The 12,498-nt window shown below is 34.0% G+C and overlaps 1 protein-coding gene and 1 long non-coding RNA gene across 4 annotated transcripts in view; one reads left to right on the plus strand and one right to left on the minus strand.

The window, feature by feature from the left end:
* The first annotated feature begins 214 nt into the window (after nucleotides 1-214).
* LOC126688897 (uncharacterized) overlaps nucleotides 215-12,498 on the plus strand; it is a 30,163-nt gene continuing 17,879 nt past the window's right edge. Inside the window, exon 1 of the long non-coding RNA XR_007644364.1 lies at nucleotides 215-371. This is a non-coding gene — a long non-coding RNA (uncharacterized LOC126688897). The remainder of the gene's footprint in view (nucleotides 372-12,498) is intronic.
* Nucleotides 225-12,498, minus strand: part of LOC126688896 (probable enoyl-CoA hydratase 1, peroxisomal) — a 34,648-nt gene continuing 22,374 nt past the window's right edge. The window contains exons 1-3 of one of the 3 annotated variants that reach the window (XM_050383804.1): nucleotides 2,905-3,435; nucleotides 1,626-1,908; nucleotides 225-726 (exon numbers count right to left, since the gene is read on the minus strand). In XM_050383804.1, the coding sequence (XP_050239761.1) occupies nucleotides 622-726; nucleotides 1,626-1,908; nucleotides 2,905-3,314 (798 nt within the window). In that variant the 5' untranslated portion in view covers nucleotides 3,315-3,435 and the 3' untranslated portion in view covers nucleotides 225-621. Of the gene's footprint in view, nucleotides 727-1,625; nucleotides 1,909-2,904; nucleotides 3,436-12,498 lie in introns of those variants that run through there. The other 2 variants (XR_007644363.1, XM_050383800.1) reach the window with 2 other exon arrangements.

Below are 12,498 nucleotides of genomic sequence, written 5' to 3' on the forward strand. Positions count from 1 at the left end.
ATATTCATAGTCTTTCCCATAGGAAAAAAAAAACAAACAAACAAAAAAAACACAAAAAGCAGAAAGCAAAAGAAAAAAAAAAAACAAAACAAAACATTGAAGTGAATTTAATATTTGTTATGACTTTTATGCATCGAATTTTCAATAATTTTTAATTTTGGTATATACCATCCGATTTCCCCAACAAGTAATAATAATAGTTATCAAACTACCGAGCAAAAAAATAGTTGTAAATTTGAACAATTTTATTAACAATAAACACCATTGGTTTACTTACATAGTTGGACCATCTCTTTTCTTTTTCTCTTTTCTTCTTTAAAAAGAGTTCTACTGCCTTCTTTATCTTCTTTCCTATTTTTTGAATAGGGTAGGTCAGCTTTGTGCACATCATATATATATTGAAGTTCAAAATTGGACCAAACATTTATTGATACAAAAAACTTTGAAGTTTCAAGAATTTGGAGGAAAAGAAACTGCAATTAAAGATTCACTTCATCATTGTTACCTAATAGCATCCCAAGGCTGATATGTGCAGTATTGCTATCTAAAAGAGAGGCAACTTGCATAATTTCCCACCTTTTGGGAGTTATTTTGCAACGGAGGATGTGCACATCAGAAAATCTACAGCTTTGAAGAAGGTTTCTTTGAGCTCCGACCTGCTATGAATTGCTGCATCTTCTCAAACTGCTCCTTGGTCATTCCGTTGTAATAGTCATGAGCCCTCTCCTGAAAATAACAGTGGTGCACACAAAGTTATAACAAAGTAGGAGAAATAATAAATTGCAAACTAGGTTCTTAACAGATACAACATTCCAACTAGTCACGAACAAAGAAGACAGAAACATAAGAATTTTTCAATATAGCCGTGCAGAACAGAAAACAAATACTTAATAGAAGTAGAGTAACCTATTTACAGCTCATATAATTCTATGTGATGTGTAATTTAACTCTTGCCTACTCTCTGAGGATCTGGGGGGAAATAATGACATTCTGAAACTGAGTACATCTCTCTTGCTCAGCTAAATACAAATCCAGAGCTGAATAGGCTCTTCTTCTAATTAATGCAATGGTTGTTCATTCCACATAAAATAACGCACACTTGAAATGCTCACAGCCATGAAAAAGTGATGTTACAAGCAATATGAGCTCCATCCATATCATCTATTAGTCTGACACTGTATTGATATTCTTGTAGATGCCACAGATAAAAAGTGATGTCACAAGAAACACGAACTCCATAAACAACATCTATTAGCCTGAAATAGCTACAACAACACAAATTTGATACGCTTGCATGCACCACCAAAAAAGAAGTACGTTACAAGAAATGTGATCTTTTAAAATACAGTACACACAAAATGCATGTAATTAATCCCATGCTTCAGAACAGGGTAAATGCAGACCACAGCACCTTAGAAAATTTTGGTGAAAGCCTCCAACTATGAAAACAACTTTAAGATCATCAATTTCAAAAACAGTTTATCAGTATAGAAAGGAAAATGGAACAAGGAGAGAGAGAGGCTAGATAGGAGCCATGTAAATCATCATAAGAATAACACCAATTTGATATTAATGCATTATATAATATCATTCTTAAACGTATAACAATGAAATAGACATATTACCTTTTCCAATGCAAGAGCGTGACCCAAATCCAGCTTGAGGCCATCATTTATGACTGATTTATACCTCAACACCAAGTCTTGATTATTTTTCAAAATGCCTTCACCAATTTCTCTAGCTTTCTTCAACAATTCACCTTCTTCAACAACATAGTTGACAAAGCCCAACCTCTCAGCTACTTCTGCAGTTAGTGGTGTAGCTGTTAGGGAAACCTCACGCGCTTTGTTGGGACCAATTATGCGTGAAAGCTTCTGAGAGAGACCCCATGAAGGAAATATTCCAAACCTGCAAGGAACAATTTTGAATGTACACATTCATTTACCTATCTAAGTATCTCATTTATAATAATTAAAAAAAAAAAAAAAAAAAAATCATATCTAGGTATCCCATTTCCCAGAAGCACAAATTTTGTCTTCGAGAATGAAGCGCCTTATATTATAACATTAGTAGCCGATGCCCAAGGGGCTTATTCAGTTATTATTTCCTCTCAATCAACAAGGGCTTGAGTCCCTTACAATCAATACAATGCACTAGCAGCACCTACTATAAAGGAAATTGTCATTGGACTATATTCATCATAATTACGCAATTGTTTCTTGCATTATCATTTTTTTTGCTTTTGGTACTGGCGTACCACTTGAGATAGCAACCCATATGATGTAATATATCCAAAATCAAGCATAACAAAAAGAAATACTGTATATAACAAAAAGAATGTACTCAAACATCAACTCTACCAAGCAATAAGCAAATCATGTCCAATAAAATTTATCAGAAAACGGATTTTGTGGAATCATATCAACTGCAAATGTTAACACAAAGTGCCTTCATATATAGTGCTCTTTTACCTAGCTACTATAATTCAATAAATATAACAAGTAATGGTTGGAAGACAAATTTTTTATTAGAGTTTTAAGCGTTGCTTGTACTCTTTATCATCGTACCAAAATATCAATCGGTTTTTGGTATAGGTAGGATCCCAAACCTTATAGCAAAACACTAAGGGAGCATTTGGTTATGTGCACGTTAGATTAAGGTTTTTGATTTATCTTATTTTTTCTAATATTACCAAAATTTAAAATTATAAAATATATCCCACCATCTTAATCACATAACTTGTATTCTTGTATTGAGACATTAATGTAAGATTACAAGGCGTAATGAAATATCACAACCAACCAAACGTCCCCTAAACATATACGAATTCGAATCCCAAATTTTCAAAAAAAAGAAAAAAAAAAGAAAGGAAGGAAAAGCTGTGGTTGAGCTGATAATACTAACCTTGCATGCGTGTCAATGAACTTGGTACCTTTAGCAGCGACCACAATATCACAAGCGAGCGCGATTTCGAACCCAGCAGTGATCGCGAACCCACCAATGGCTCCGATGATGGGCTTACGGGCCCGCTCCATCTGGGCCACCGGGTCGGACTCTAAATCCTTCACGTCCCCCTTGAAAACGTCCTCAGCCGATGTCAAGTCCACGCCAGAACAGAAAGCTCGACCCGACCCGGATAGAATTATGACCCGGACCGAGTCGTCACGGTCCAGGGACTTGAACGCTTGGGCCATGTCCGTCATCATCGACTTCGTCAACGAGTTCAGTGACTTCGGACGGTTTATCGTCACGTATGCGATCCCGTTCGGTTCGCGTTTTACCAGTATAAGCTTTTCCGATTCGGACCGTTTCATTTTTTTTTTTTGGGTACGGTGATGGGTCTGAGATTTTGGCTTTGGTTTTATCTTTTTTGTTTGGGTCGGTGTGAATTGGCCTTGGGATGCGTGTAGGGTTATCCACAACGACAATGACTCTGTCTTCAATCTTCATTGACCATTTATAGAAGCGGGGTGTCGTTTTCGGATTATGATCTTCTTAGAGTTTTCATGTAGCCACTGAATACGGGTATGTTTGGAATCTGTTTATTTTATTGAAATTAAATTTTTTTTGCTGAAAGTACTAAATGTAAAACTTAGCTGGAATAGTATAATAGAACCCATGAATAATACCAAAAAGTGCAGTGGGATATATGACTAGTAGCAAAAATAAACTGAATAGTAAAATAAATTAGCTTTTTAATTTTTGTCAAACCCACACACTAAATTTCTAAAAATCCTAACCATTCTTTTATAATTTAAGGGTTTAGATTTTGCTATCTCGACATTTCACTAACCATTAATAATAAAATAATATTACAAACAAAATAATTTTAACCACCAAACTCCATCTCAAAAAATTACATTGTTGTAGATTACAATCTCCTGGAAAAAAGAAAAAAAAAATCTGATTCAACTTGTTTTAACAAATTTCTCTTTAAGATATTTATCACACAAGATATATATATATATATATATACACATACACACATACACACATACATACTACTATGTTTAAAAATGCTTCATTTTTTTGTTAAAAAATGTCCCTGCACTCCTATATTTAGGTAGAGATAAAATTAAAAGATAATATAATAAAAATACAACTTTAACTCCCACTAAGACATGGCCTAAAAAAATAAGGCCGATTGATTTTCAAATTGCTTTATTCACTTATAAATTAGATTCTTAAAATAAAAATTATATATATATAAAATAAAATCATAGTTTTTTTCCCCCCTACAAAATAGGACCACTAAAAAAAAAAAAAAAAAAACCTCATCGCGCATGTGATAAGGCTAGTATGTATGTATGTATGTATGTATATATATATATATATATATATATATAACGAATTCATAATCAAAGAAAGTTTATTTTATCTCAATCAATGTGTAGTATAACTTATCCCACACTCCCTTAAAAGTTATCATGACTTCTGAGTGGAGTTTGTGGTGTACATTTGTGTTATAACTCCTTTCCCTCTTCCTCTCTCTTGTGTGTGTATTTGTATCTTTAAAAAAAAAGAAAAAAAAAAAAATATATATATATATATATATATATAGCATCACTCTTTATCAAATGATTCAGATCCATTGAGATTGTTTTGTTCAGTACAGTAAAAATTGAAATTAATAGGAACAAATGTTACAAACCCATCCCCCTGATTGGTTCCAAGGGAACAAACAAAATTGAATGTGGTAGGTTGATTTCATTTTCCAAACCAGAAAATCTTAAAATGAGAAATAAACAGCTGAGTTTAAAAGAAATCAAAAGAAAAGGTTTTCAAAACCAAAAGAGAGAAAGAATAAAAAATTTAGGGGGAAGGAGATTACAGTTGACATTAAAAATTGGAACTTTTTAAGTGAGGGTTGAGCACGAAGCACATATACAAGTTGCTAAAGAAGGAAAAATCGTCTATAATTTTGTTGGAGGTGGAAACTAGATTGGCAGATCTCCATGGGGAGAGAAGGGTTTTTTTTTTTTTTTTTTTTTTTTTTTTTTTTTTTTGCAATATTATTTTATTATTTTAAGAGTATTTTTAGTGGAATGCTGACATGACAGAATTTTAAAGAAATTTTTTTGGTAGAGTACCCTATGAACTTTAGAAAATATGAATATATTGTTTTCTAACACATGTTGTGTCGTTTAGAAGCAACAGCCATGCCAATCAGATCTCTCTAATCATGGTACAAATTTTGGATTAAAAAAATTGAAGTCCACTATATAATTATTGATCTAATTAATTAAGTTGGTAATTTGGATTAAAATTTATCAATTGGAGTTTAGGAAAATAGGGGGAACTGTTATTGTTTGTGTCCCCCCACCCTCCCCCCCCCCCCCCGCCAAAAATCTGCTTCACATTTCACTAGATGCAATCCAATTTTCTTATCTTTGGAGTTTTGTCAAAAATAAAAAATAAATAAATTGGTTGGCATTAGGGTATTTTTTGAGGTAAAATACTATTTTGGTTACAAAACCTTTAAGAAGTTCATTTCTGGTCCCTAAATGATTGAAAAGTTCATATTTTGTCCCTAAATTATTGAATTTTTTTTTTTAATCCATAAATTTTACTCAAAGTTTGTTTTTCATCCCTAAACTATTGATTTTTTTTTTCATCCATATTTTTGTGTCTAAACTATTGAAAAAACTATTTACAAAGTTTAGGGATGGAAAAAAAAAAAAAAAAACTTTTCAAATTTAGGGACGAAAAACAAACTTTTTTTGAAATTTAGGGATCAAAATAGTATATTACCCTAATTTTTATGAAGACTGTGGACCTTGCAACAAAATGTTGTCCACATCAACTTGGACCCATTAACAACATTTTCTCTCCCTTTCAGACTAAAGCAATAGTTGAGCTAAAACCTTAACACTCACTCACCATTTCCATTTCGTTCTGAACCCTACACACTAGCTAATCACTTCATCTTCTCCTTCTTCTTCTTCTTCATTTTGAGTTAGCACGAGGTATTGGTCATTGTCAAAAGAAGGGTCCATGTCGCGTTCAAGCATGAAGCGAGCTGGGGTGACTTGAGTTGTTCCTACCTTTGAGGTCCATTCTGGCAAATCCTGTGTCTCCTGACTCAAAGAAGTCATTGACATGGGCCCTCTTGAAAATCCATGGTCTAGGAGTACTCTTCAATTGTGGCATAAAGTTGGATAGAAGTAGGCAGACCTTCCCTTCTATCATCATACGGTTGATGTCTTCTTGAGTCAGCTCGCTTTGTCCATGGTTAACATTGTCTTCTTCAACTTCCTTTTCTTCAATCTAGGTGAGGTGGCTTATTATCTTCTTAAGAACTTCAACTTGCGCCTCCACCCACTTGAGCATCTTTTGCATGAGTACCTTTTCACTTGAAGCGTCCATCTTCCCTTCTTAAGGGGTTTTCCTTTTGAATGTCTCACCTTCCATTGGACTTGGATTGGAGTGGGGACGTGATGTTTGAAAAGAAGTCCCATATTCATTAAGTTCATGTCTCAACTAAATGTTTTAAAACTTTTTAGATGTCCTTAGAAAATTTTTCAGAATCATTTTAACGAAGGCTCGATTACAATATCACTACCTTTCCTCTCATGGATTTTTGCCCCTTGTTTCATTGGGCTTTGGTCCATTTACAATTAAGTTCTGTTGATATCTTATTTTGTAACTCGCATTTAACCTCACATGGAGGGTAAAAGAGTAATTTCACCTTGGAAATAGGCATTTTAATTGTGGCCATTAGATCCTTAATTTCATTTCATCAAAATGACCTTGATGTTGTAACGATCAAATCGACTAGTCATAAGCCCTAATTGGACCATCAGATTGAAAGTTATCATCAAATCAATTTTAATAGTCGAGATGCGCTATCACAAATTGAGTCCGACTATATGTGATTATGAACAATTGATTCCAATTGGTTATAATTATAATCAATTTGAGATTAATGACATGTCATAATTTGATTGGATAGGATTACATTTTATGGTAAGATTGCACACACTTAATTAATTAGATAGTCAAATATTAATTATTCAATGAGTAATTTGTGCGATTATGTTTTTAATTAGGGTAAAATTGGAACTAATTAAGTTTAATATGTGAGTGATTGGAGCGTATTAATGTTAATTAAAAACTAATTTGGGACCTATTAATGTTAATTCTGCTGAAATTATTTTCTAACAAATGACCTCTGCTTACAATTTTGTTAATATCTCTCAAAATATTTTGAATCTGTGAATAAGGTTAATTTTTCCAGAAACTAGACATCCAAGGCTTCATTTTGAGCATAAGAACGAGACAATTCCGATCAGAATTGAGTAAGATATAATTTTTTGAATTTGGCTTTACAGGTTGATACAGTAGCTACAGGAAATCCAAATTTTGCTTGCTCTTCACTCCCACCAATCTCTACATTTAACACACTAGATTTCCCCAAAGTCTAAAACAAGGTCTAGGTTTATGATTCTTTGTCAACCCTCAATAAATGACCTTCCATTTATATTTTCCCCACTACTTCTGTATAAACCCCCTTCTTCTACATTCCAAAGTATATAAAAACCCCCTCTTTTCTTCTCTCTTGAATTCTAGTGAAGTAGAGTAGTCTTGTTATATCTTGGTCTTCTTAAGACTCAAGGTATTGAGTGAGACTCACTTTCCCTCTCCTAGTTCTTCTTTTCTCCTCCACCTTTAGGACTTCCACCAAGAGCCTCCTCCTCCACCGTGTGGATCTTGCATGCAAGTATAATCTCTATCCTTAACTCGTTTTTAATGTTGCTATAATATTAATTTAAGATTAGAGCATGTTAGTGTTTATTTAAATTCCTTGAATATGTTTGAATGTTCTTAAATGTTCTTATTTGCTCTTCACATGTTCTTGGTTATTCATCATATGTTCATGCATAACACTAGCTTTGATCTTAAATCCACATAAAAAATCTGAAAAAGATATTTGTTTCATAATTTTTTTCAAATCCTTGAATCTAGGATATCTCCATCCACACACATTCACTAGAATTTATTTTTCAATCTAAATGCAATGCTTAATAAATTGAATTAGGGTTTATTACATGCACATACATTAAATTCAACATGCAAATTGATTGATAACATATTGGATGATGTGATATGAATGTTGACTACCATAGTCTATAAGACCGGTTTCACTAGGCAAGGCGGGTGCCTAACACCTTCCTACCTTGCAACATAGCCTCCCAGCTCAGACCAATGGTTGATAGATCAATGTTTATCCATGTAATTTTCAATTTCTAGAATGTAACTAGGAAACAAAGTCATGTACTTTATCTTTGATTATATCTAGGACCAAAGCCATGTAATTTCTTATGATCAATGTAAATTCATTTGCAAATCAATAAAATAAGGAATTTTTTAATTTTGGTTTTCTTATTTATTCCAATAATTAAATAAGTAGTGACTCCATTGTAATCAGTCAAACCTTCATTTTGAGAGACAATAACACAACTCCACCCATTCATGTGGGTTTGGCCCAACAAAAAAAAAAAAAAAAAGGGCCGGGGGCGCGGTCTCTCACAAGCACTCATCTTAATCACATGGGCTTTCATTAGAATGCACTTAGAAATTTTCAACCCTTTGTCTCAAACATGGACTCACAATATATTCATCACCTTTGGGCTTGTCATTTTTATTCATCATTTCATTTCATTTTGAAATAGCCCTTTAGCTAGAATATGTTGTAGCCTTCCTCTCAAAGTCCATGAAGTTCTCATCATTTTGGGCCTAGGCATACAACAAAGGGGCCCAAGATTAGGGAAGTTTATGTTGGTTTTGTAGGATTTTGGATGCTAAGTTCATAGCATATTTGTTACCTTAGACCCAAAGTTCTCTTTTTCAAAAGGGGTTTTTCCATTGGACCTATAATAACAATTAGGCTATGGTCTTATGAACCTTTCAAGTTAATATATACCTGTGGATTTAGGGACAAGCCTCTTATACGTGAGAAATTATTTTCTTTTATCCCATAACATCTTAAAATATACCATAACTTTAGGGCCATCCCTTCCATTTTTACATCTTTTATTTGTTTCTGAGAATTAAGTGGACATGTGATATATGGTTGAATAAAAAAGAGATATAAAGGGTATCCTTTGTGATAGGGTCTAGGATCTCTCTCGTGTGGGTAGGCTCCTTAAGACTAAAAGGATAGATAAGTAGGTCACTCACAACTTGGTGGGCTATGATTCCAATCGAGAGCCTAAGTGGACCCCATAGTGGATTGGTAGCAAACCTTTAACATACTCAAAGCCTATTATAGGTGATGACATCGATTGTGAGTTGGTGGAATAAAGTCTTGAAGATTTGGGCCTGAATGGAGCCTTCCATCTCCCCACTCATCACCAACCGAGGTTAAGGGACAAAAGAAACCAAGTGATGTGTGTGCGAACAAGTATTGAAATAGTTTTTGTCAAGGTTAAGAAATAAGACATAGGAATTAAACTCACAATCCCCAGTGGAGTCGCCACTGTGGACACAACGGAAATCGTCAAAGTCACCACCTAGTTTTTGTAATGGTCTAGGAACAATATATATAGCATTCTCTCAAGGAATGACCTTTTGATCTTACTATCAGAGATATGGATTCGGAATTTATGTACATTCTTAGAAAGGTGTTAGGCACCAAAGACCACCCTACACTAAAGTTGGCCTCCCATCATTATGTCTTACATCTTAACTTCGATAAAATCATGTTCAATACTTGTATTCTAAACTCACACACACACTAGCATGCATCTACGCATTCATCCCAAAACACATACATATCCATCCATACAGCATAAGAAACCCAAACACACATATATACAAACCCTATCATTCATCTAGCATGTGGAAACCCTATCATATCATACATCTAAAACAAGGCAGCAACTTGATCATGGCAACAAGGTATCATGGTAATCACAAAATTATATAAAACATGTAATTGGAATTAAAAGACATAAAACAAATATTCAAACAATATACATCATCAAATGCATGTTCATACCAATGCATGACTTACCTTTACTTACCTTTCAACAACTTAACACGTATGGCATTATGCATGAGCATATGAATGCATGTACGTAGCATTTTAAACAAGAAAGCCTTAATCTAACAAGTTAAAAGCAAACAAGAAAATAAACATGTTAAACAAGAACTCAGATATAGATATGTATGTAAAAAATGACTTAAACAGAGGCAAAATATGTGAAACAAGCAAACCAAACAAAGCAGAAATCTGAATTACGGTTTCTGGGCAAATGCATGCGTATGCAGACAGAGGCCTGCGTATGCAGGCCAAATCCCACATACGCAGGATTTGACCTGCGTACGCATGCTCATGACATTTGTGCGTAGGATTGTTCAAAACCTTAACCTAGAAACACATAACAAAAAAATAGAGCATAAAAGAAAAACATAAACCTAACAACCTAGCATGCTTATAAACGTCGCACAAACATAAAGCTAAGCTAAATAAACATATACAAACATAAACTAAACAAGAAAAACAGATCAAAATGACAAAAGAAAAATAGAAAAGAAAAGAAATCTAGAATGAATACCTTAAAGCAAAAAGCTCCTAGGCCTAATTTTTTACCATTCCCCTCAGTCAAATCTATCACAATCAATAAACACGTGATTAGCAAATGTTAAACTAAAAGGATTGGGGCTAGATTAGGTCACAATCAAACAAAAATGACTTGAGGGTGTTTTGTAAAAAACTCCCTTTTAATTCACTATTTTATAGTGAACCTTGTATTTTTCCCGTAGGATTTCTGTATGTTTTGAAAATGTACCATGTAAAGCTTTATATAGTAAAAAAATAAGGTTTAGAATGGCTCCCAGATAATGTGGGATTCATTCCAAACCTCAACCATTATTGTAGAAAACTTGCCTTTTTTATGTCTTTGAAACCCTAGTTGCTTATGTAGGAGTGTGCCTACATATGCTTGCTTTGGCCCATGTACGCAGACTGCTACCCACATACGTGGGTTGAGGGCCTCTTTGGTGATTTATTTCTAAAAATAGATTTTTTCTTATTTAAAAAATTCTATTTTCCATTTTAGTACTTTTCAAGTTAATTTGATATCTAATTGGGCTTTAAACTGGCCTTGGGCCTTAGAGTTCGGGCATCATTGGGAAACGGAGGCCTGAGTTATAAAAGGTACAAAATGCGGTGTCTACATTAGTAGAGGCCATCAAGGCGATAGTGTCGGAATTGCATGAAATTTGGCAAGTTGAAGGGAAATGGCATTTTGATTCAAACTCATGTTACGTGAGCATCGCCTAAATTTAGGCGAATTCCTTCGTTAATACCCCGAAAATAGTGTTTTTACTATTTATAGTAATATTTGTTTTTCCTTAATAACTTTTAGTTTAAAAATCAGAATAAGATCCTGTCTGTTTTGGGACAATCCTTAAGGTCAGTTGTTTATGATTCTGCATTTAACTCAATTTTGCCATTTTTGGTAAATTTCAGTACTTTGTCACCTAATCATGTAATTAGTGCTGATGATGCAAAAAATCATCAGTATGAACTCCTCGTTGATAGAGATGGACGAAGGCGTTGGATTTATCTAGAGATGAACTTGCAATAAGATATGAAATAGAGAAATGTATACACACCAGTGTGGTGTTTGCCAAACACCCTTCGATAATTAAGTTAGAATGAGATTCAATTGAAGTATATTGCAAAAGAATTCAACTTGAGAATGGTTTTTGGGGTGAGAGTTGTGTGTACCTTTGCCTTTGGTATGTGTGGGTTTTTATAGCTCTTGTCTTCATTGTCTAAATAAATATCTGCATTCATGAGATATAGAGTCATTGGTATTAAAGGCTGGCTTTTATTGTCTGCCAACGGCTATTCGTCTGTTAATGCATGTATGTTACTCCTTAGTTGTCTTGGGCATTGAATGTCTTTTATGGCTTCATCCGTCATTGATGTCCGTACGTTACGCCTTACATTGAATAACATTTAATTCGTCTGTCGAGAGATGGATGATCTTAACACTCATCAGTAATGAATGTGGAGGCGTTATAGACATCAATGGTCTTTTGCCCATTGGTTTTTTGGTTACGCATTTGCCTATCTGGCGCATTAACCTTTACTCATTTCATTTATGGGGAACTCATTTAATGTATGCTATAGTCGTTCATCACATGGACGATGCTGGCTTGATGGATGAAGCTGGCTTTCTCTTCTTTTGGACGAGGGTGATTTTTCTCCTCATCAAGTGCAAATTAGGGTTTTAGACGTTTTTTCTCAGTATTTATATGTTTTGTAGCCGTTATAGGCAAGTCAAACTATTATCAATAAATACAAACTTTTTGTCAAATTATTTCTCTGGTGGATTCTAGTTTTCTTCTCTTTGTGAATTTAGGAAAACCCCTCATGAATTCGAGGTTTATTTCCAGAAATTAACAGTTTAGTTTTAGTTCCATCAAGAGAGCATTGTGTATGCTTTCTTCAGGCTTCCACGACATCAATTTCATAGATTTTGG

Source organism: Quercus robur, chromosome 6 (assembly GCF_932294415.1).
Source record: "Quercus robur chromosome 6, dhQueRobu3.1, whole genome shotgun sequence".
NCBI lineage: Eukaryota > Viridiplantae > Streptophyta > Magnoliopsida > Fagales > Fagaceae > Quercus > Quercus robur.